The sequence below is a fragment of the Lepisma saccharinum genome, chromosome 18 (assembly GCF_977018435.1).
Source record: "Lepisma saccharinum chromosome 18, izLepSacc3.1, whole genome shotgun sequence".
NCBI classification, from domain to species: Eukaryota; Metazoa; Arthropoda; class Insecta; order Zygentoma; family Lepismatidae; genus Lepisma; species Lepisma saccharinum.
Genome location: NC_139246.1, coordinates 42,413,336 through 42,440,029, shown reverse-complemented (window position 1 = coordinate 42,440,029; position 26,694 = coordinate 42,413,336). Strand labels below are relative to the sequence as shown.

The 26,694-nt window shown below is 36.9% G+C and overlaps 1 protein-coding gene across 4 annotated transcripts; it reads left to right on the top strand.

The window, feature by feature from the left end:
- The first annotated feature begins 816 nt into the window (after positions 1-816).
- On the top strand, positions 817-14,973 carry LOC146002549 (AP-4 complex subunit beta-1-like). Of its 4 annotated transcripts, none has more exons than XM_083140474.1 (3): positions 817-963; positions 9,577-9,692; positions 13,455-14,973. In XM_083140474.1, exons 1-3 carry the CDS (start codon positions 868-870, stop codon positions 14,845-14,847), a joined length of 1,605 nt encoding a protein of 534 aa, XP_082996600.1. In that variant the 5' UTR covers positions 817-867; the 3' UTR covers positions 14,848-14,973. The 4 variants fall into 4 exon arrangements, 3 of the variants coding, with proteins under 3 accessions (XP_082996600.1, XP_082996602.1, XP_082996601.1); XR_014443723.1 differs by lacking the exon at positions 817-963 and adding an exon at positions 1,437-3,764 and having other exon boundaries at positions 13,455-13,472; XM_083140476.1 differs by lacking the exon at positions 817-963 and adding an exon at positions 3,637-3,764.
- Positions 14,974-26,694: the final 11,721 nt, after the last annotated feature.

The window sequence follows — 26,694 nt, the reverse complement described above, 5'->3', positions numbered from 1 at the left end:
CGAGCGGTGCACACTTGCGATCTGTGCTTGCTTTTCATTTGTTAAAAAAATGGACGTCTGAAGTCAATCAGCTGGTAGTTGTAGTTCTTCCATTGTGTGGAAATGTAAGTAAACAAGCTTTTAAAATACTATGTATTTTTATTTATTGGTTTTATTCATATATGCGTGGTTTCTTTCTTCTATAGTGAGAAGGTGTTTAAAAGTGAGAAAACAATTTCTTTTCCCGCGATCGTAAACCATGTTGCGGAATGTGTGAAAATTAATTTGAAAGAGCAAATTTCTTTCATATTTCTATAATTAATAACGTGCTGTGTTATATAAACTGCACGCCGAGTCATGTGTGTGTTGTTCACGGAAAACAAGAGTGGCACATACAGTCGATGTTTGATAATTTTAGTTTCGAAGCAACTTTTGTTGCATTCCTCACTTGTGTTGGCGCTGCAGTCGAAGTGCAGTTCGAAAGCTTTCCGCTTCCAGGCTTCAAGACCGCACTGCGAGTATGCTCTCGAAGTATGCTCGCTTCAAGTATGGTCTTGCAGCTTTCGGACACAGCCTCAAGGCTTTGAAAGCTGTAAAGAAATCTCCATGAATTTTATTCTTCATTATTTCCTAGTTCGATCTCCGATGGACGCATATTGCATTGATTCGCATTCCATTTTGAACTGAAGATACAGTTCCGATTAGACTATCTGAGTATATACGAACCTTGACAAATGTTTTTTTCTATTATTTTCTTTTTCTTTCCCCCCCCCCTTCCCGAATATCTAGTATCAGCATCGGCGTGGTTCTTTTATATATCTTATGTGGCAACACTGTTGTCGCGAAATGAAGTCAAGCTAAATACCACAGTTTTTTTATCTATGCTGTATGTTTTGTCGGTTGTCAGACATGGAGGATCTCGCTTCACAACTTCATCGAGCAATTCAAAACAACAGCCCCACTCTGAAGACTTTGCTTACACAGGTAAAAAAACTAGTTAAAGTTATAATGAAATGAAACTAAACAAAGCAGACATTAATGGCCGCCAAAGTTTTTGTTCCAAAGAATTCAATTTATTTAGCCTTTGTAAAGAAAGCAAATTTTAAAAGGTTATTGATAATACAACAAAGTAATGATTGCTTCATATCAAGATATTAGAGATGATAAAATTATAATTACTTATTATGTTTATTTTTTACAAACATCTTTTCCAGAGTGCTGAGTTGCCAAAAGTGCACTTATCTTATTTAATTTGTATTGATTACGTAAAATGATGCTGCACGTAATGAAAATAATAAGATCTATTTTAAATGGTTTTAGTGTGTGTGCTGAAATTTGTCAAGTAATAATTTTTACTAGTTTCCTGCAAATAAAGGTTTGGTGCAAATGTGAATGTCCACCCTCCAAAATTAAATTTGGCAACATCAGTAAGCCGAAGGCGCGTGAATCTGTGGTCATTATAAGTGAACTAGTGAAGTGATTGCAAATGTTAGCTGAATGCTATCTTATGCATGCAGTAATACAATTATACATTGTGTGTAACATAGCTCGAAAAGCTCTTTCAATAGACATAAGTGTGTGTCCACTGAATCCTTACTTCCCTGTGTTTTCTTTTACGCATGTATGTCTAAAATGACCGAACCATCAATGCAGCCACAAGATATAATCCAAGAACTCTTAGAAAAACCATTCCGTGGTCGTACTTCTGAAGAACAGTTGTTAATAGTGGACAAAGGTAGACCGTGCCCTGAGTTACCTGATTTAGTATGCACTTACAAAGGTACTAAACGCTCGTTTAACAGGCGCTTCAATATTTCCCATTACAAACATTGCCCGTGGCTAGCTGGAAGTAAAATATTAAACAAACTCTTCTGTTGGCCATGTCTATTGTTTTCAGAAGAAAACTCTGTGTGGAACAAATTTGGATATGATCAGTTACATCACTTGTGTACATCTCAACAAAAACATGAGAAGTCTCTAAATCACATGCGTTGTGTTCTGAAGGAGAAAACATTTAATAAGGAAGGAGTAAGTTTAGTTTACAGCGAGCAAATTCAGATAGATAAAAGCCAATGCAATGAGCAGGTAAAAAAGAATAGAGACATACTCACACGAATAATTGATGTCGTTTGCTATTGTGTGCAGCAAGAAATTTCAGTTTCAAGTCATTGTGACGATTCTCAGATTTCATCAATTTCACGTGATGGGATTATTATTTCAATGATAGATCTTCTGAGAATTTACGATCCTCTCTTGGATAGTATTTTTAAAACCACTAGTGAAAGTTTTCCTTCTTACTCTGCTATCATAGATGATATTATCAAAGCTATATCTGATGTACTTAAAGTTGAAATAAAAGATGAAATTAAAGATGCTCCTTTTGTAACAGTCATGGTTGATGAAACTACAAATGTTTCGTCAGAATCACTACTATCAACTGTTTTAAGATATTATTCGAAAGGTGGCATTTGTGAGAGATTTGTTGGTTTTATTGAAAGTGATGAAAGAACTGCTAACAGTTTACTTAGTCATGTTTTAGATACAGTTGAAGAATTTATGTTCGGAGACAAATTCATTGCACAATCTTATGATGGCGGGTGTGTGTTAGGTTCTCAACTAAATCACCTGCAAAAGAAGGTATTTGAGGTTTATCCTAGAGCACGATTAATGCATTGCTATGCACATGTGCTGCATTTAGTTCTTCAGCAAAGCCTTATGTGCATACCAGAGTGCAATATTTTCTTCAAGACTTTGGATTGCCTTGCACTTTTTTTCTCTAATTCTTCAAAAAGAAAACAGGCATTGAATGATTTTGTTGGAGAACGACTCACCAAAGCAAACCCTGAACAATGGAATTTTACCACTAGGGTGCTTCATACAACAAAGAGGTTCAGACCTGAATTGATTAAATTTTTAGAGTCAATAATTTCCTCTTGTGACAAATGGGATAGTGATTCTATTTTAAAAGCACGTGGGTTTGTTGTGTTTTTGAACAGTTTCCAAACTGTGTTTCTGCTTGAAGTATTTGTGAAGTTATTCGGCTACGCTGAAGTGTTGGAGGAAGAAAGGTTTGATGTGTATGAAAATGTTGTACAAAAGTTGCAAAACATACAAGAATCTGCATTTGAGGAAGTATATGAACAAGCTCTTAGTAAGCAGCTTGTTTCAGATGAACCTCCATGCAAGAAGCGTGCTGGTGATCCTTCAGAAAAGGAAATTTATTTCAAGTTATTCTGTAAGATTGTGTTAGAGATTTGTGTTCAAATCATAACAAGGTACGAAAACTTCGATAATCTGGAATTTTGCCACCTATTTTTACCTAAGAAGATTGCTAAATATACAAAGAAATTTCCACTTACGGTATTAGAAAAATTGAGGGAGGTGTATGGTTCTGTGTTTGACTGCTGCCGTTTAAAGAATGAACTTCAGGTGCTGTATTCATCTCGTGTTTTATCTGGAAAAAATTTGCCTGAGATGGTTGAATTCTTGAATGCAGCTGATCTTAGTGATGGATTTAGGGAAGTGTTCAGGTTGATTCAGCTTGTGATGACCATGCCACTGAAGATTGGCATGTGTGGGTCATCTTTCTCACCAGCATTGAAGCGTGTGAAAGCATATTACCAACATTCAACAGGACAAGAAGAGAGGGTAAAGTTTGGTTTCCTTTCAATAGAAAAAGACTTGCTTGCACAAGTACAGAAGAGGAGTACCTTTCATGAAGACGTTATTGAAAACTTTGCATCCCTACAAACTGGGATGGATCTTCATTACATCTGAATTATTTTGTAAGTGAATGATAAGTGAAGAATCAATCTCTTTCTGTGAACAAAATTCGGTACTACTTTACTATAGGGGTGACACCTATAAGTCATTTATTTCACACTTTTTTTACATTGCTAACGTAGTATTCTGCATTGCGGAACATTTCTTTAGGTGAAATAATGAATTTCTAAGGAAAATAATGTCTATTTCTTACATTTACGAGTACTTACTGTTACTCGTTATTTCAATTCTGTAACACACATTATGGCAATAGTGTACTGGTTCATCGTGCGTTGTGAGTGTTTTGTCGATTTATGCAGTGTTGCAACCTTGTTAACCGGAAAATACCTACGTTCGTGCCTGGATATGAAATTATGCTAATACCTCGCAAACCATTGACGTTAGGCAAACAAATTTTAAATAAAATTAAAAATGCATGTTATAGTGAAAACATGGCAAGTTTGAAATACTGACTATGGGGTTTACGTCATCTAACACACACAATATTGTGCTCTTGCGCAGAATGCAAATGACGGCAGCAGAAACAGCGTGTCGGACAGAGATTTTCGCAGAACACAACATGCATTCGCATTAAAATGGATCAAAACTACATTCACGAACTTCCACAACGCTACAGAAAATGATTTGCGTAAGTACTTTCTCCTGTAAAAAGTATGAAATCCGTCACCCCTATAGTAAAGTGTTACCCAAAATTCATATTGTCTAATTTGCATCCACTCAGTTATATTATGACACCATTCTCTATCAATTGCTGTTGCTTTTCAATTTTTATACTATAAAAATATATATTTGTTCTTGAAGATATTTTTTTTCCATAATTTTATCCTTAGTATTTTGCCAAACAACATTTTTTCCAATAGCTGTTAAGGCTCTTGGTTGTTTAGTCGGTAGGATGTGTGACTGCCATGCGGGAGACCCAGGGTGAGTGATGTAAGGTCAGAATTTTTCCAGCTTTGTTCCTGAATAAAGTGGCTCTGAGGGGGGGAGGGGTAGGATCCCACACATTCTTGCTCTCTTGCCATTTTGGAGGTGATGTGATGAGGACAATGCTCCGGTCGCCTTTACTCCCCAGGATTGCCCTCGGGTACCCATTTCATTGAGGCTGGGTGAGCCCCAGATCCACTTTATGTGGGGACAAGGCCAGAAAATTTCCGACCTTAGATTGACCAGCCCGGGTCTTCCATGTCGTAGACAGACACCTTACTGAGACCACCGTGCCTCTCATTTATAATAGCGATGGACCAATATGAATTTTTTTGTTGCTACCAATAAAATACCGTACTGATATTCTATTGATCCGATATATTGTAAATGCTCCTTTAAATACATGAATGGTTTATATACTTTACCAAACTCTTGCTTTATCTTGTTTACATCCACAAAAATAACAAAATGGCAGAATTTTGCACTAAATTACATTCTATTTATACATATGTTGGACCAGTAGAATTATTGGTAATTCAATTTATATTACCACCTGGATTTAAGTTGAGGTGTCTGCCAGCAAAGATATAATAATGGCAATATTTAAATACTTTAATAATTCTATATTCTCAGCTTTAGTAGGCTGCTGTTCCATATATGTACCAGCTCTACATGACAGCAATTAATATGTCATTTTCCTGAAAGTACACATTATATTTGGGTTCTTTTATGGATTTTTCGCTTTTAGGTAATTTTTTCGGTATTTTTTGCAGTTTGTTGCATTTTTCTTCATTTTTTTAGGTTTGTTTTTCTCCCCACATGTTGTTTCATGAATTTTAAATGCATTTGCTAGCGTAACTTAGGCATGAGTTTACAATACCGGACCACTCTCCAATTTCTATAAAATTTCGCCTACTTACTAATTTCGATGTCCTGATGACGTATCTGTAGTTCATATTTGGCGGTCACTTGTTAAAACTGTACATTTACGTGTACAACTTGTAAAATAACCTTGCGATTTACCACGGTGATTGTCCATACACAGCAATTCGGAACCATCTTTCTTTCGCAATTAATTACCTAATGGTCTTCCTTTACGCACAACAATCTTGTTGACGACAGACGAGGAATGCCTACGAGGTTAGGTTAGGCCTGTTAGGTTAGGTTCCATTAGCATAAATACAAAGAAAAATTAATATTTTAGCTAAGAGAACTATACCTTATCTTGCCTGTTGATTTCTTCATGTTGGGAAAATGGCGTCTTCCGTGGAGCTATTGTTCTTATGGTAGGGTTACGTTACGTTAAGAAAACATAGTTTCTTTCATTTTTTTCTCGATTTCCATACTTGACCGCCAATTATTACATTCAGATTCGTGATTAGGAGTTCACAATTAGTGAGTAGGCGAAATTTCATAGAAATTGGAGAGTGGTCCGGTATTGTAAACTCGTTCCGTAACTTACACTTGAATCTATGGTTTTAAAGTAAAATTTGTCACTATTTAAAAAAATAAATATATATTCTGATGTACATGAAATACAATTCCTTTTATCACTTTGCTTCAGTAGTTTAAACCACCAAACAACAGGTTTTATCAAATTATTCAACTATTCTCCTGTAATGTAGGAAAAATCAAGCTTTCACTTTCAGAGCGAAAATTATTTTTAGGTCAAATTTTAATAATTTAAGGTCATTCTATAGAGCATTTTTAACATTTTTTAGGTCATCAGCTTCCGAGCCCTAGTCATAATGAATTTTAAAGAGACTACTTTTCAAATGCATTGAAATGTTTTTAAAAAATGGTATATTAAGAACTATTGGTCATGGAGAGTTGAAGTTTGTTTCATTTTTGATTGGATGGCTAAGACTTTTACACAGTGTTAATGTTCCATTTTGATACATTAGAAACATCAAAATATTTCAGAAACCCCCGGCCACCCCCACATTAAACCGCAGAGAAAATAATAATTCTGAAATGTAGCACTGCTATGTACCTACAATTGTAAAATTGTCCCACAGTTTATCATAAAAATTAATAATTAAAATATATTATGCAATATAATAGTGTTACCAACTTAGCTAAGTAGGTTATTGGTCCAGCAACAGGCTGTGTAGTTGAATTTACATGATATAAAAGACCACTCTTTTGAGAAAATATTACTTTTTAATATTTTTTAAATCTCTTGTTCATCCCCCCTTTTTTTTAGCCCAAGCTGAAGAAAAGTCTGTGATAGCAGGATGTACATATCTATACATGGTACCTACAATAAAACCAAATTTATCTAGTGTACTCGTAGACTAGGATACTTATGATCATCTTTATTATTATTGCATAATACCGTGTAAAAATTTATTACAATGAACAATTATCAACACAGCTTTGCGCAGTTGTAAGATGCTGATGGAACTACAGTTTAAATTTATTTAACCACGGTAGTCTATTTTTTGTGTAGGCTGTGGTAGCTCAGTTCGTAGAGCATCTAGCTACCACACGGAAGACCAGGGTTCGAACACCAGGGCAGGTGATCTAAACCATGATTTTTTTTTCCAGTCATTTCGCTGTTTCTGCATGGCTCTGAGGCCCACCCAGCCTCATATCAATGGGTATTGTGTAGTAAAGGCAGCCAGTTGTGATGCTGATCACATCATCCCGACTATGGCTGAGATCAAGAATATGTGGAGCACTACCTCCACATCGCCCAATATTCCTTCATGGCATGTGTGCACATGCACAGGGGTCCCTTTACCTTACTGTAGCTATTGTGAAGCCTCACTACCTCTCTAAGTAGGATTTTTTGTGTACAAATGTGAAGTTCCTTCTTCTTGTAATTGTGTTTTTTTTTTGAGATTTTGGAGAAGGGTATATAATTTCACTTCCTGGAAGAGCGTGATTTTTTTTTTGGGGGGGGGGATACAACCCCAACTGTCCACAGTAAGTTGTTTCTCTTCTACAATTTTCTTTTTGTGCTGCACTGCACATTTGAGAAGCACATACTTGAATGTACCTAGACAAGAGGTAGGTAAAGTTCCTTGTGCATGTAGCGCCATGCCATGAAGGCACATTTAGGGGATGTGTGTGTAGCGCCCCACACATTCTCGATCTTGCCAATTTTGGAGCTGATGTAATCAGCACCATGCTCCAGCTGCCTTTACCCAAGGGATGCGCTGAAGCCGATTACAGATGTATGAAAATTGGCAGAAATTGATATATCGGGATCAGCAAAAATCCGATATTTAAACCGGTACAGATTATACTAGAGTTTTACCTTCTAATAAGTTTTATATTCTAGTTTTGTAAGATTTATTGAAAATTTGGTTATGATTCGTCATTATTGTAGAGTTTTTGTAATAAAATTATTTGAAACTCTCATTCAGAGGATCAACCTAATTATAAATCAGAAATAAAACAGTATATTGCTGAACCAGGATCTGCTGTTGTATTGGAAATTCAAAAATGAGTATTCAAACCTGAAGCAAGTGCTGAGAAAATACTTGAGCATACCTGCTGCATCAGTATTCAGTGATTGAGTGATCAGTGTTGCTGAACAGATTTGCGATAAGAGAAGAAGTAGGTTACTTCCGGAAGTGCTTCCAAATCTTGTATTTCTGAAGTTGAATCTGGCAGAACAGGAATTCATTTTGCATTTCAAAGAAATGCTTGTGTACTAATGTTAAATCTCTAGGTTCATATAACCTTTTGTAGATGCAAATGTACATTCGCATCTCTTGAGAATATATATGTATATACATATGATATGCAATAGAAATGTACATACGAAATTTATTTTGGTCATGCAGAAAATAACATCCCATTTCTGTTTAATAATCTTTATTTATCGGAATTGGTTAAATATCGGCATCAGTATCGGTTCCAAAAATTATCGGTGAGTACATCGGCATCGGTAAATTTTCAGCTTCGTCACATCCCTACTTTACCCCCAACCAGGGTTGCCCCCAGGTACCCATTGATTAGAGGCTGGGTGAGCCCCAGATCCACTTTATGCAGGGACAATACTGGGAAATTTCCAACCTTAGAGCACCCTCCCTGTGAATCAAACCTGGCTCTCCTGCGTGACAGTCTCCTTACCGACTAGACTACCATCGCTCTATTTTGGACATAATTACTTTTTTATTTGATTTTTCTAATGTATCAAACTGGAACATCAACAACATAAAACAAACTCTCTATGACAGATAGTTCTCAATGTACAATTTTTTAAAAACATTTCCGTGCATTTGAAAAGTCAGCACTTTAAAATTCATCATGACTAAAAACAGCTTTGATAATCACAATTATTTTGACCAGTAATTCTCATTTTAGACAAGAGAATGTTACTTATTTTACAAGTTAACTTCATCAGGATTTCACCAGACTTTCTAGAAAAAAAATTGTGTTAGGGCAACTGGGAGAACGAAAAGTGTAATTTGGAAAATGTAAAATCTAGGCTCCATTATATACCTTAAAAGCCCAAACTACCATAGCTCTCCGATTGCTAGTTAATTCACATGTTAGATTATATTGGCAGAGTTTCTTCTCTAAAATACCATGCACAGGGTATCCTGAAATCAATGTATCAAGTGCAATTCAATAGTCAGATTTGCTTAGAGTAGCCCATTATTAGTATCAAAGATCATTTCACAACTGTCAGATCTACTGGCCAGCTAATAAGGCATGGAAATTGATTGTGCGAGATTCACATTGTAAAACAATACAATAAGTAAGTGTTTTTCCCTCATTGTTTTGTTAATGTAGAGATACTGATGCAGATTTTAGGAAGCTGTATTTTCCCTAGGGCTATATTTCATTTTGAAAATTTATCATTGTATCATTACAATCTAAATATTTGGGTTAATTTATTAAAATACATTTTCTTGTTTTCTTATCTTCCAGCTCTCTGAAACAGTCAATTCACCTGGGGATACAAGTTGTCTAATAGGGCCTGTAGTAAAATTGATGCCAAGTCATGATACACATGTTAAAAAAGTGGTCTACACTGTGTTTCCAAAGTAAGAATAATTACAACTACATTTATATAATAAAAATTAAGTTAGATGCAATGTACGGAGTGTCTACACTGAAATGCCCCAATTTTATTTTGTCCCCAATTCCACAGCTTATTAGAAAAAATTATATCACTTCCACATGAACCCCTGTGGTGGCACAAATGATGTCTAGTCTGTACCCAATTTCCATGCAGGTCCACTCCAGCATGTTTTCCGATGAGGCCACATTTATTGTCTCAGAAACAGTAAATAAGCATATAAGCAGAGCAACCACATCACATCTTGGAACTTGTGCAGGATAGCCCAAAGTTGAACCTTGGTGTGGCCTGATGTGTAATTTGATCACCAGAACTTTTTCTTCGCAGATCAGACTGTCACAGGGACCACACATCTGGTTTCAACAAGACTGTGCCCAACCCCACTTGTTGCTACTAAACACGTGGAAGTGTTGTGATGTTTTTAAAACCTTCGTACTCTAATGCTTTTGTGTGTGAAAATTGGGAACAAAATGAAATTATGGCATTTCAATATAGACACTCCGTATTTATATTTGTTAGTTCTTCAGGAGATTAACACCACAGTTCATGTTTGATTGGTGCAGCAATTTGTCAAAGCTGGTTATAAAAAGGACTGGCTTTCTATAAATTCTTACATCGTAATCCATACAATTTGTCTTGAGATTTGGTACTGTTCATTTAGAGTTGGAAGTGGTTGAAAAAAAAAAAACAGCTTTTTTGGGGGGGAAAACGAGTTTTTTTCCATGGCTTTTTTGGTTGGGCTTGTTCGGCTTTTTTCACAAAAGTGTCACAAATCAATGAAAATACAGTAGTTGGCAGTATTTTTCCTGTTCTATGGTTTTCGTTTATCTCCCTACTGTAAAATAGACACTCATTTCTAAATATAAAATACAATTTGCAATATGAAATTCGTAGCTAGACATAAAAAGTGTTTTCAAGAAAGCTGGCTTTTTTGAATGGATAGTTCTTTCCGAGTGCTGTCTTCATATTTCGGTAGCCTTATTTTAAATATATCTATGTAGTATAAACATATTCACATAACTTGAGGGGCCTCCCTCCCCGATGGTGCAGTGGTTGCGTCGTCGCCTTGTAATCAAGGGGCCCCGGGTTCGATACCCTGTGGAAGCACAAGTGCTTCAGATCTCACTTTAAACTGTAGGTCCAGTCCCGATTAGCCTTACTGTGCATAAAGTGGACTTAAAAACACCAACTCAACTCGCATAACTTGAGAAGTTTTGTACGTGTTTTTAATAGAACCTAATAGTATATGATATGATTTACAATGTTTGAATTTGTTATACGAACACGTGCATGAAGCAAAAAAGAAAACTCTGCTCTACCTTTTGAAAATCGAGTATCAAATCTCTCTACATTAAATTTTGTGTTCAGTTAACTATATATTTGTATTCTGGCTTTCCAGTACATCGTGTATAATTTGGTTAAATGGCCGCTAAACCTGGTCACGGAGCAACTCGTGATGTATTTTTGTCTGTTTGTTGCAGTGATTCTCAACCTTTGTGAGACCACAACACAGTAAATTTATTTCTTACAAGTCGATGGCCTGATCCCAACAATTTCACTCATAAATATATTTCTGATTTTTAAAGTTTATATGGAAATTAATATGTAACCTTAATTAATATTAATATATCAAGTATGGCATAATCATAGTTCAATTATATATAGACTTGTTGTCAAATATAAAATTAGATTTAAAAAGTTAGTCTTTAACCCCTGGGTGGAACGGACCTTTTGCAGCCCGGAGGTTGAAAAACACTGGCACTAAAACTGAAGTAGAAGCAAATAAGACTGGGTACAAATGGTGAAAAAATCTATTAAAGAAATCTGGACTGGACCTACAGTTTGAAATGAGATCAGAAACACTCTGCCTCCACTGAGGATTGAACCTCAGACCTCTTCTTATTACAAGACAACAGCATTACTATATTCCACTCCAGAGGATCATTCGTGATTATAAAAGGAAACTTCTATCAAAAAGCCGGCCTTTTCCATCAACAGTACTTGTAATTTGTGCTCTGTGATTTACAAGCTAGATAAAATCTTAATCTCTGATGAAGTAGCTAACAATCTTAAGTATAAAAAACATTCAGAGTGAAGCAACACATGACATTGGGGGGGTCTCACATTGAAGTTTCAAGCGACATGAGCCCCTTCAGTCTGTAAGCAAGCATGCACAAACGAGACCAAGGCTACATGGTGCACGCCTATGAAGGAGCTTTCAAACTGAAGTCACAGATGACAAGCGACACAGACTTCTTTAGTATAAAGCAAAACGTTCACCATGCATGCAAGAAACAACAGATCGAAGCACCATGATGCACGCCATTGTGAAAATAGTATAGTCCGAGCAACATGCAAGTGAACATGTTAAGCTCGTTGTCATGCTTCAGTTCAAAAGGTTGAATGGATTACTTTACAGCTATCGCCCGGTTTATTTAAAATACTAAATAGTTGACATATTGTAATATTTGAATAGAATTTATGAGACCAAAATGAAAAACTTAAAATGCAGGGATATGTAAAATCCCTGAAACACAACATTGGGGTTCCACTGTATAAATCACACTACAAATCTACTGCAAGCAATATATATTCCTGTTAGCAGTGTTTCTGTTGTGTACACTAGCCTTTCATAATTTCACATGTGTAGAGCCAAAAATTTACCAGGAAGAATTGATATTGTTTGCAGTTTGGTAGTGTGACCAATTATTTTCGACTAGAGAATGTGCATTTGAATGTCGGATAATATTTAATTTTGCTCTCTGTACAAGGTTTGTCCAAAAAAGAAACCTAACTTTTTCAAAATATATTTATTTACCTTGTACACAGCTTAATCGGATTTATCACCTTCAAAGTAGTGTCCTGTAGTAATACAGACTCCCACTGTTGGAATGTGTTCTTGTGCACATTTTTGGGAATAAGCTGCAGTTACTGGAGCGAATTTTGCTTAATCTCTTATATGGACTGGAAGCGGTATCCTTTCGGGGTGGATTTTAACCTGGGAAACAAAAAGATGTCCGAAGGAAGCTATCGTCCTCATTTGCTTGATTCAAAATAGCCTTACTGATGTCAACACGTGTTTCTTTTTGTTCATCTGTCAGCAACTGTGGAACAATTTGACAGCAATTCGATGCATATTGAGTTTTTCCACCAAAATCGTATGACACATCGTTTTGCTTATTCCTACATCATCTGCTATTTTACGGATGGTGATCCGGCGATTTTCCTGCACCACAGTATGCTTTTCCTCAACATTCATGTCATCACATGATGTTGATGGCCTTCCAGGCTTTGCATCGTCTTGTTCTGCCTGCTTTGAACTGCTCATAACATTGGGCCTTTCCCATATGCTTCTTGTAACATTTTGAACGTTTCTGTAAATGTCTTGCCCAATTTGAAACTAAATTTGATGCACATGTGTTGCTTTTCGAGTATGTTCATTTTCTGTGTATCAGAAAATCAGCGCAATCATGCAACACAGCTTCACTTAACTGCTCACAGGATGAAAACTAAACAGTGTAGAGTAGTGCCATCAACAGCATAGCACTACTGAAAAATCCCTCTACGCAGTGCTAGTAGGTTGACCAACGTGGACTGTTGCATTGGTGGGCAAATTTGAAAGTTAATTTTCTTTCTGGACAAACCTCGTAAGTGTGCATTCCATCCTGTATGAAATGATGTGAACATTCTGAATTCACTGACTTTACACATTTTCTTGTCTTTTTAGATTGTGCATCAACAACCCAGACAGTTCTCTTCTGGCAGTAAATACAATCCTCCAGGATTGCAGAGATCCTAATCCTGTGGTGAAATGCATTGCTTTGAATACCTTATGTTCTATCCCTTCTCTGGTTGACCAGGTGCCTCCAGTTCTAAGGACAGCTTTCAGCGATGGCAACCCAAGAGTGCGCAACACTGCCGTTTCTAGCTGCAACAAAATCTTCAAACACACACCTAGCTTCCTTTCTGAACATGGCTTTGTGGACAGATTGTACGAAATGATCCGAGATAGTGATCCTGTGGTAGTTACAAGTTCCTTGCTTGTTTTGGATTCAATTCTTGCTACCGAAGGTGGCGTTGTCGTGAATCATCACATGTCAGCTTACTTACTGTCACGGCTGTACGATTTCCCCGATGCCCAGCTCGTTTCAATTTTCCAGGTATTGAGAAAGTACAAACCAAAAAATGAAAAGGAACTTTTTGAAGAACTTGATGCTCTGGATCAGTTTTTGTCGCATAGTTCATGTGCTGTAGTGGTGAACTGCATAGAGCTGTTTTTATTTTTGACCGAAGATTATCCAACTCTTAAGGCAGAAATTATTCAAAGGTCTTGTGTTAAATTAAGAGAATTTCTATCATCAAATTCGAGTGAAGCCTCAATCTTTGTTATAGAATTCCTTGATCATCATGGTCAGGAATGGTTAACTGAATTTAATGATTGTCATTTAGTCTTTTTGACAAAGGAGTCTGACTCTACACTGGTCGTGTTAAAGAAGTTAAAAATAATTCCTTTAATATGTACTGAAAGAAATGTTAGGAGTATCTTACAATCTATAGTGTGTCATTGTAAGAATCCAAAGACTAGTGTTGCAGCAATTGAATGTATTTGTGCCATACCAAGCTTGCTTCCTACAACAAACCAGGAATGTTTAACGACATTAATGAACTTGTTTGATAACGAACCTCAAGTGACCAGTAATATACTGCATGTTTTACAGAACTTCGATCTACAAAATATAGATCAGACGGTATTAACAAAAGTAATTAAAAGGGTATGCTGTACAAGTGATGTTCATCACGCAGAGAATATTTCGTGTACTGTGCCACTTTTGCTTGGAAATTATGGACAGCTAGTTGAAGAAACTCCGTATGTTATGGAATTAATGATAGACAATTTTGATAAATATGATGATGGTTTCAGAAATTTGTTATTAACTGCTTGTCTGAAGTTGTTTTTCAACATGCCTCCACAATATCAAGATATGTTAGGAAATCTTATGGAGAAATGTGTTAAAGGTAGTTCGATTGAACTATCAGAAAGTGCACTAAAGTATTATTATTTAATGCAAAAGGATGTTGATCTAGTGCGAAAAATTGTTTTGGGGGAAGGATGTAACTGAGGTGCTTCATATATTTTTTATTAATATTGTTTGATATTGTATTTGTACAGTTTTCTTGAATGACTTCAGAAGAAATGTAAAATGTTTCTGTAGATCTGATAAAAATATATACATTGGTATTTGTAATGATATTTTCATTTGCTTATTTAATGGAGGAAAGAGGTGAAAGTAATGGAGACATTGTGAAGGCTTTGCAATATATTTCCATTGTAAAATATCAGAATCAGGTGGGGTATATTCATTGTCAGGGGTAAACAAAACTAAAAATAATTCAGGAGCCAGCATTTTTCTTTTTGCAAATATGGGGTAAGAAAACCATTATTCCAACCAAGATAAAGCTATACATTTTGAAATGTGACCTTAAGGCATTAGATTAGATTAAAATTAATTCATTCTTGGGTTGCAGTGGCCTTCCTAAGGAAGGCTCTACTGGGAACAGCATAAATAAGAGCAATACATGGCAGACTCCTTTTAAAATTTGGATAGCAACTGCAAAAATACACAATGCCATGTTTATTATTCTGATTTAATAATACAGGAAACAAACAAACATGAAAAAACACTTACTGTACTAATTGAAGATAAAACACGGTAAGTGACATTTTGGTTATATCAGAGTTCATTAAGAGAAAAGGTTATTAGAAGCTATACTGTAGATGAGTTGTTTTTGTGATATGTTTACCAATTTCACAAGGCTTCACTGAGTCCAGTGCAAATTGTAAGACATGGCAATTTCATTTGAAAATTGAAGGATGGCACCTTTTCTTTGTAACTAAAAAATGACCAAAATGTTGCTTGCCATGTTTTACACCCGAAACCTTCAATTATTCTTTAAAATAAGAAAGGTAAAAAGTTTCCATTAGTGAATTTGAATTCTTTTTAGAACGGTATTTGAAAATTCAGCTGCCATGGTGATCGGGCACCTTGCATTTTTCTACTCCTGTTTATTGGTACCTTACCTGTATATGGTCAATAAAAGGCAAGATCTGATCATTTCTACACAATCTAATTCAGATCCAATCAGTGCTCGCACAAAGATAATAAATTGAGAATCATTTGACTTGCATGGAGTAGAGTTTGAACATCAGAAAACTTTGGTATTGTATTAGTTACTTTCTTTATCTCTGTATAACCTGGGTGCCAATTGCTTTTGATCAAGTGAACAACTTCTAGCAGCACAGCACATGTCCCATCAGGTGATGTACTTTGGGAACATATGCTAGTATTCTGGAAGTCTGTTTGTATTGATGTATGAGCTGCACTGGACCATTGGCCTGCATCAACAAAGTTGTCAAAAATTCCTCTCATATTAAAAAATCACTATGGTGTTCCGAAAATTCTGAAAAATTAAAATTGTTTAGAATTCCTTTTAGAGAATTAAAGTGAACCTTCGTAGTTTGGTTTCACTGCCTAGATATTTGTGATAGCTTCATGCTGCTGTAAACCTGTTTTCTATCGCAGAAATCTAGACAACAGCAAAAGTAAAAAAACAAAGATTCACCTGAATGCTCTAAAAGAAGTTATGTCCAAAAAAAAAAGTGCCGATATTTTTTAAGAAACAAGAAAATGATAGGAGAAGATATTTATTGTGATTGATAAACAAGTACATACCTTGGCTATTTTTCGACATAGTCACCATTAACCTCCAGACATTTCTGATAGCGTGGCACAAGCTTCCGTATACCTTCTGCATAAAAATCTGCCATCTGAGAGTGCAGCCAGTCCAGAACTGATGTCTTGAGCACGTCACTGTCATTGAAATGCTTCGATGCAAGTCACTTTTTCAAGTGAAGAAAAAGAAATCACTGCAGGCAAGGTCGGAGCTGTAAGGGGGATGATTGAATAGTTCCCATTGAAATCTTTGAATTATCTCAACAGTACAAGCAGCTGTGTGTGGGTGGGTGTTGTCATGGATCAGAAAAATTCCAGAGCGTAGCATTCCTCTCCGCCGATTTTGGATGGCACTTCGCAGATTACTCAGTGTTTCGCAATACACCTCTACTGTAATTGTTCGTCCTGGTTCCAAGAATTCCACAAAAATCACACCCTTTTGGTCCCAAAACACGGTTGCCATGATTTTGTGAACTGATGGTGTTTGTTTGAATGTCTTCGCTCTAGGAGAACCAGAGTGCTGCCATTGCATTGACTGCTGCTTCGACTCTCCTGTGGCGTACGATATCCACGTTTCATCCCCCGTCACTATGTGCGAAAAGAGTTCCTCCCCCCAGCGGGCCAAAAAATCACGTGCAGCTCTCCTTCTTTGCTTTTTGCGAACATCTTGTCAGCATTTTTGGTACCCACCTCGCACATAGTTTGTGATACCCCAGGTTGAAAGTCACAATTCGATGCACTGTCTTCAGACATTTCTGGAAATTCTTTGGAGAGTTCAGATATTGTGAACCGGCGATTGGAACACGCTTTCTCGTTAACACGTTCCACCAGATCGTCCATCTGAACACTAGGACTTCTGCTACGCTCATAGTCATGGACATTTGAATGCCCTTCCCGAAACTCTCTGCACCATTGCCTGACCTTCCCTTCACTCATCACTGTCGATACATGAATGGCACACAATTCTCGATGGATGTCAGCTGCATTCTGTCCTTTGGCGTTCAGAAATCATATGACAGATCTCACTTCACATTTGGCGGGATTTTGTATTACGGCAGCCATTTCACCTTACTGCTACTTGCACGTAAGCAACCCCACTTGGACGATTGCAAGCACAGAATACTAGGGCATGCTCCTGTGCATGCTCAACTTCATCAGTGTTGCCAACCCTGCGTAAAAAAATTATCGGCCCTTTTTTTTGGTCATGCACCTCGTAATTAAATATTTGGAAATCTAAAATTGTATTGAGTTGTGGTTAAGATTTTTTCACGTTGTTTCTCAAGAATTACATTCTTATATGTGTGAAGTTTTGTAAAAATATTGAAGTAATGTGGCCATTCCCCATCTAGGATGAAGTCTGAAGCATTAATAGTTAAAGCAAGTCTAAATCTCTTGTTAAAGTACAACTTCAGTTTTCATCTTAACCGGCTTTGTGGTAGGGGTTTTTTCATTGAATAAAAATATATATTTTCTTAATTTCCAACTATACCTAACTATGGGCGATTAAATAAATATGAAAAAGGGAAAAAGGTCACGAGTTTTTGATTTGTTATTTTGGTCGACACCCAGTTGAAGGGTTCAGAATGAAATAAAAAGCCATCCATATAGTATATGAGCAAATGGAACATATCGGGAAAAGTGTTCATCATGTCACATTACTAGATTTATTTGTTTGTAAACCAGTAACTTTATTTTAGATCATTCAATTAAATGAATTACAGAAAGTGTAGTAACTGAATGGTTTGTGGCATTGCCTGTTTCAACAGGGGCATTTTATAGAATGTGTAACAGGAACCAAAAGTCAGTTTTCTTTGTTCCACTTCGAAACTGTTTGTTACGAATTGTGGACCACCACTACACAGCAGTCAATAATAAACATTGGCCGAACTGTACATGGTGTGGAGGGGGGAAGGAGTCCCAGTTATTTACGTAATTTCAAGTTTCGTACTGAAGCAAATACCATGGAAACCAGCCTGGGCATTTTAAGTGTTAATGCAGTGGCATGTAACCGCCATGATATGCCTCATTGGATAGGACTATTGGGTGCCACATATTGGGTTGGCAACTAAGTTCCCGCCGTTTTTTTTAATTGGAAAAATCTCTATGACATTAAATACGTTTGGCACGAAGGTGTACATCATGCGAAAGAGAATATATTGTTCTACCTAAATTTATGTTTCTTTGTTACTAAGACACATTTTATTGTTATTTACAGATCATTAAAATGGAATGTCAAGTTAAGAAGAATGAGCATTTTCGACACCTCCTCCTTTTTGCCTTTAATCAAGGTTCTAAGGCCGCAGAAGCTGCTCGCAACATTTGTGCTGTGTATGGAGTGGGTGCTATAGCTGAAAGAACCGCCCGTGATTGGTATGCGAAGTTCAAAAAAGGAAATTTTGACCTCAAAGACGCATCTCGTTCTGGCCGTCCAGTTGAGTTCGATGAAGAGCGATTGAACCACCTGTTGCATGAAAATCCGCGTCAAACAACAAGGGAACTGGCAGAGACAATGGGTTGCTCCAACACTACTGTAGAGAAGCATCTTCACTCGATGGGAAAGGTTCAGAAGTGTGCAGCATGGGTGTCTCACACTTTTAAGTGTCACCAACAAAAATCAACGAGCCACAATCTCCGTTGGTTTGCTTGCTCGGCACCGTGCAACCCATGGACACAAGGAACGATTTCTTCACCGAATCGTTACTGGCGATGAAAAATGGTGCCTTTACATGAATATGAAGCGGCGTAAAGAATGGCTGAGCCCCGGGAAACAAGCGACCCCACACGCGAAACAGGAACTTCATCCGCGTGAAACGATGTTGTGCGTATGGTGGGACTGGGAAGGGATTCTCCATTTCGAATTGCTTGAAAGGAACCAAACGATCAACGCGGAACTCTATGTGCAACAAATGGAACGACTCAACATGGCTATTCAAGAGAAAAGACCAAATCGGCAGCATTGTGTTCTTTTGCTGCACGACAACGCCCGCCCTCATATCGCCAATATGACCAAGGACGCCATTCAAGCTCATGGTTGGGAAGTGCTGCCACACCCACCATACTCTCCCGATTTGGCACCAATGGATTTTCACCTCTTTCGATCTCTTTCAAATGCTATGCGGGGAGTTTCGTTCAATACTGATGCAGAATTGAGAGCTTGGTTGGATGACTTTTTCGAGTCTAAACCACGTGATTTCTACCGACGAGGTATTGAAAACCTTGTTGAACATTGGCAAAACATTGTAAACAACACAGGAGAATACATTATTGATTAACTACTTGTATCTGTTTATTGAAAACTAACCTTTTAACACCTTCCTTAAAAAACGGCGGGAACTTAGTTGCCAACCCAATAGTATGAGACTATCCATATTCAGGTTTAACCTATAGCTGAGGATAGGCTCTCACAGTGGGAGGTTTTCAAGCACATGCTTTTCAAAAATGTGTCCTGAAAAAAAAAAAAATTAATGTAGAACATTGGGGTTGTTTTTTCCCCCTCAATGAATATCTCTTGTGGAAAGGCAACTCCACTCTCTATGACAAATAGTTCTCATTCTATGAATTTGTAAAAACATTTCCTTGCATTTGAAATGTCTCTTCTTTAAAATTCATATCGAATACAAATATGAACCAGCTTTTGACAAATTTTCAGCACTTCTATTGTGTTTTGAGTATGTGTTTCCTTCATGTGTATATAAATGAACAAATGTCTGGAGAAATTACATGATAAATGTTGCCCACATGGTGCCAGTCCATGTATGGAACACTTGGGTCTTGCATATTACCAATGGTGTTCAACATGCAGGCTAGCAGTAGTCTTCAAGTTTTACTGGAATGTTCTCTTGATGCAGTCTATGGTGAAATACAGCCATGGGGTAATGGTATTTCCAGTAGTAATTAGGTGGTGTGAAAGGCTCCTGAAGATAGTATCATTCTATTAGGAATTTGTGTTCATTCTGTCCATGTGCACCTGTGGGTGCACTTTCATCCGCCTCACATAGTCAGCATCTTTCTTGTAGCAATTGGCCAGACATGGCAGAAAAGCGACATAACTTAAACCAAATCATGATTTGATTACCAGGTGTGCCGGTTAATAATTCTTAATTGATCCGAAAGAAAACAAGTGTATCTGGGGAGAAAGGTAACAAATGCTTTATTCGAAGTATGCACCATCGCTAGCTATACATTTTGCCCATCTATCCGTCAAATTGTGGATGCCCTACCAGAAAAAACGTTCACATTTTGAGGTGATCCAGTCAGCAAGCCATTGTTCGACATCTTCGTAATTGTTGAAGTGTTGCTGAGAAAGTGAGCGAGACCGATGAAAACAAGTGGTAGTCCGAAGGGGCTAAGTCTGGTGTGTATGGTGGGTGGGGCAAGAATTCCCAGCCAAGTGCAGAAATGGTATCTCTGACGCCTTTCGCTGTGTATGATGAGGCGTTGTCGTGCTGCAAAATCACTTTTCCGTGTCTTGTCGCCCAATCTGGATCTTTCCCATGGCATGAAGATGATCAGATATGGTTTGGCGACCAACATTTAACTTCTCTGCCAGTCGTTGTTGCGTTTGCGTATCGTCTTCGTCCAACAGTGCTTGCAATTGGCATCTTGGATTTTTTTTGGCTGGCCCGGGTGATCTTTGTCTTTCAAGTCAAAACCACCACTTTTGAATCGTCGAAACCAACGCATACACGCGTCTTGCGTTAGGACATTGTCACCGTACATTTCCACAAGTATATGATTGCTTTCACTCACGTTTTTCTTTTGGTTTGAAGGTCGACATGTTTACCACACAAACCCAATATCAAGATCACTTGGTTGCACATCCACGGCGTTTTGACAGGTACTGTCCTGGCAACACACTGACGTAACAGTTGAGACTGTGCACCAACCCTTGCATCCAGTGACGAAATTAAGAATTATTAACCGGCACACCTGGTAATTTAGTTTTTTACTTCGCTTTTCTGCCACTTTTGGCTAATTGTGAAGATGAGGATAAGTGAGTGGCTACTCACCGGGAATTATGCATGAATTATTGGCTCCTGGAATTATGTGGGAATTCTGCTTGGCATGCTGCTAAGTAGACATGAAAAGTTGCAACTTTTATTAATCCAAATCCCATTGAATTTATACACATTTATAAATGCCTTAAGGCAAGGTTTTTCACAGTTTAGCTTTCATCTTTATCGAGGAAGAAAAGGAAAGCTCCATGGAAAATAGCACAGAATTCTCTTCATCCATTAACTTTCTTAGTGTCCTTTGTAGAACAATCTCTCTGAGAGACGTAAGATTACTGCAAGATAAAACATCTTGAAGTTTTCGTAAATTTTAGTTTGAAATTCTTATAACATTATCAATTTTTTGTAGATTAGTATATCCCATAACACTTTGATTTGTGTTTGTATATGATTTCATTTGCTTCATTTAGCTTACTTTACTTCAGTTTTCTGATATTTTTGGTTAATTGCAAAGATGGGGACGAATGATATCATGAAGTTGATGAAGGGTCACTCACATAGAACACCCATGCCCAGGCCAGGATTCAGATCAAACAGTTATATCTAGATGGGCATGTGGAAGACAGTACCGTGCGGTGACCATTTAGATAGCCAAAGCACTGAATATATAATTTTCAAATAAACAATAGTACATCAAGGGGCAGGCTTGCCTTGATAAAAAACCCATATGCGACTGCTTTGCAGCATTTTAGTCTTTCACGGGCTCTGGAAAAATGCCTCATGGGAATTATGCAAAATTCAAATTGCATGCCGAAGCAGTGATTCGGTAGCTTACCTTGTATGCACGCCACTGGTGGAAGAAGAAAATGTATTGTACACAACTTAAGTTTCATGTAGAAGTTTGAAGCACGATCAATTTCACCAACTTCTGGCAGCCTGTACAATAAATTACAGATTGATCATAGACACATTTTGGTAACAAAACCTACATGGATATAGTTTCATTTTCCTTACAGGAAGATTTTTCAAGAAATGCCTAATATGAAATTATTTAGACCTTTGTTAAAACAAAAATTGCAAAAACAAATTTAAAAGCATTTATGTATACAGTAAAAAAGTATTGGATGAACAGTTGTAGCAAATTGAAAATGTTTTATCTTGCACCTGTGTTTGAGAGGCCCACTGCCTTCATCGCCAGACTTGACTAACACAAATTGTATCACATTGTTGATGTTGAACATGGTTGTAAGGGGTGACTGTTTATGAAGGGACTCAAATGTCAACTTCTGACCTTAGTATTGGAGTAGTTATGATCTTTGAGTTTCCCTCGCCTTCATTTTTGCAATTAGTCCAAAGTGGCAGAAAAATGAAGTAAAATAAATGTATTAACCAAATGTCAACCTCACTTCCATATACTACACACTGGGTTGCATTTTACATAATACAGGTTGGTCATAAAGTGGGCGTACCCCTACTTTATTTTTGACACTACGATGGTAATAGTGAGGCCGTTTTTATGGATGTATAGAAAAAAAACACAGAGTGAGCACCGCAGTTTATCACGCAGAGGTCCCTAAACTACGGCGCTCACTCTGTGTGTATTTCTATACATCCATAAAAACGGCCTCACTCCATCAGGCCTTGTATCAAAGTCTCTGCGAGCCTGGGATTCTGAGATATGAGAGAACGTTAAGAAGTTAGAACTGGTATTTATACCTCAGACCTGCCCCCCAACCACCGAGGCAAGGTCCTATTGTTACCTTTTAAACGGGGAAGCCATTGAGAAAACCCAACTGTTGGCTTCCCGGACTACCAAGCAAAAAGCAACCTAGGCAGAGCATGTACGCCGACATACACTTTTACATAAATATTTCCCTTTTTGCAGTTGTGCGTAAAAGCTGTCATTGATTAACCACCTCTGGGACTTCTTGGGGAAGATCACCACCTGGAAAAAGGTCTTATTCACACTTGCATCGCAAAGTGTGCCAAAATATGGCACAGAGTTTGGCCGTGCTACGAAAAAGATTGTCTCCATACCGATGTTCCGGACACTTAAACCATCAGGTCTGTGTTCATAGGAGCAAGCATTCAACCATAACCATTGTAGTGTCGAAAATACAGGGGGATACACCCACTTTGTGACCACCCTGTAGAGAATATCTGGCATCCAGTATAATCCTATATGGGACTTTTTTGATAAATTTATTGAGAATACTAATTAATCTAATCAGAAATACAAAAGTTTTGTACTTGTGTAGTGACTATCTATTATTTCATACGACGTTTCGGGAACAACTGTTCCCTTCTTCAGGTTCTTTTTCTCAGCTACCAGAATTATGTCATAGCCATGTCAAATCATCTGGTGCTGAAGAAGAGAACAGATGTTCCCGAAATGTCATATGAAACAATAGATACTCACTACACGTAAGTACAAAAGTTTTGTATTTTTTATTAATTTATCGAGAATACGAATTAATCTATATAAAAGTGAGTAAGACGCACACATAAAAAATTATGAACTTGTTTGATTGATTTTACTTCGCTTCTTGTGCCACTTTTGACAAATTTGCGAAGATGGAGATGAGTGATGATATGATGAAATTGATGAATGGACACACCAACATCCATGCCCAGACTGGGATTCGAACCCAGGACCCCTGGGGCTTGTGTTGTTTGTGTTTGTGATTGTCCCTTCATCCTTTTCATCTTACACCATTCCTCCTAATCTTTGCGATTAGCCAAAAGTGGTAGAAAAGTAAAAGAAGTCAAAAATAGAGGGTCAACAAATTTAGTAGTACTTTACCATTTTTACAACGTAATATTGAAGGACTCATTTTCACTCTTATTGAACTTGTTAGAAAATTTTTCACTAAGAAGAATGAGAAAAACTTTTGATGAAATGAGAGAAAATTAAGCTTTAAAGTAGTTGAATAATATCAATCGATTTGCATCTTTACAAATGTGCTGTACATAAAAACGAAATTCCGCATTATTAAGTTAGGTCAGTGTACAGTAGCTGTGGTGTAATTCTTAACCATGTTTTCCACATAATTCTTATACTGTTACTTGATCGCAACCAAGTAGCATTCTCAAAATTTCAGCAATTTCTATCCTGTCACTTTTACAGGTGAAGTAGCATCCTTTGCAAAGAGCGAAAAGATACAAAAAAAATCTGATTTATTCAAAAATAGCCCTTGCAAAAATACTAAATACAAACACATAAAGTACAATGAATTGGAATCATGCTTTTTAGTCCATCTCAAATTAATTATATTTACATCTATTACTAAAATGTGACAAAGCTAGTGGATCTGGATTTTACATTTTTCAGGAGACAAAGATTAAAAAATATAAAATATGGAAATGTATATAATGCGGCAATGTAAAATCAAGATTCCACTGAATATAATTTTTACAAAATTTATGTTACCTTGATAGAAAGCACTGTTGGTATGAAGGTGCAAAGAAATTACCTGTATCACACATTGATAACCACTCATTTGTAGAATTTTCTAAATGTATGTATATGTGCATTTCAGACAACGTTAACATGTTCAATTTGGTAAGCCTAGTTTTTGACATAAGATTTTGGATTTAAAATTTAGGTCTGGACATAACATTCTTCTTCTACCACTCTTACAAAAGCACATGTTAGTAGGATTTAATGTTTAATTCTTTGTGACTGAATACATGTGTACTTCAGTGTGAAGTAAATTTGAACTTACTGTCAACAATTTGGTTTATGTAATACTTCAAGGTCCTTTTGGTTCCTTTACAAATTACTAAAATTCCTTTCGTCAGTTATAATTAGGGACCGGAAGTTGATGAAATGTCATCTTTTCTCTGACATCTCGGACACGATGCCCATTAAATATACACAATATTACACTTCGTCTAGAACAAAAAAAAAAGGTAATTTTAAAGTAATTTTTTTGCATTTTTTGCCAATTTTCAGGTTTTAGGTAATTTTCCCCGATTTTTGGCATTTTTCCGTCATTTTCGCATTATTCGGTGTATTGTCTCGTCATATTTTGTCACTTCTTTCATTTTGGTAATATTCTTGAGTCTTTTCACCAAGGTGATCATAGGCCTACATACATATCTCGCAGGATTGCAATTTACGAGCAAAAGAAATGCTCAGCTGGTGACAGTCTTTGTTGTGTCAGGAGAAACGACTTTTCATTAAATTGTTTTAAAATTATTCGGTTGTTTCCATTGGAAATCATCGTTGCATATTTTAATTGAATGTGTATGTGGTATCATTTGGTGCCTCTTTTTTTGAAAACAAGATTGCATTTTGTTTAACTTCCTTTTCATTTCAATTTTAACCTGAAACTAACAAATTTAATGGTCATTTCTTGCATTTTTTAAGTCATTTTCCCCATTTTTTAGAACATTCTATAGGTCATATACCTATATTTTTTACGTCATCAACTTCGGCTCCCTAGTTATAATACATCAATGTTTGTTAACAAATCTAGGTAGGTATGATCTAAATTCCTTAAAGAACACTGACATATTATAACCTAGAAAAGGGATTTTAGTAATTTTTCAAGAAAGCACTATACTCGAGCAGTATTTACCTATCTATTCCGTCTTTACCGAACATGTGGATGCTCAATTCCTGCAACACCAGGCAGATCGAACTTGTATAAAGTAACTATTTTAACTAAAAAAACAGATGAAAACGTAATAACTTATCATACATATAGGTTTACCCACTGAAACATACCAGCTAGGTACGTTCACTGAGGGAGCTTTCAGATCGAAGTATTTTCATTTGTGTTACGTGAGTGCGAAAATTGGCTGATAAAAAATTTAAAAAAAGGAGTGGTGGGCTCACTATTCAACGTGAAGTTGAAAATCAAGGCAAAACAATTGTGTGTGTGTTGTAATTTACTACCACGTGTACACAGTGGCAGCAGGCAGCAACTATGATGAGTAGTGACACCGTGATCCAAAAAAAAAACAAAAAACGCCCTTCTTGAGGTTGCACCACTGGCCAAGATGTTTATCCTCATTTGGTAACGTGGAAAACAGTGGTGTTTAAGTAATAATGCACTAATCCGAATTATCTTCACTCACTAACCTATCTTTTTATACACTACAGCACACTTCCCTAAAAACACAATAATTACAAGAGGAAGGGAAAAGCAAATCCTCTCACCTTCTCCTCCCTCATGCACACACATTCCAACTGCATGTCGAAAATATCCTGGATATTTGTTGTAAAAAGAAATTGTCGAAATGCCAAAGGAAACTGGCATCACCATAGGATTTTTTA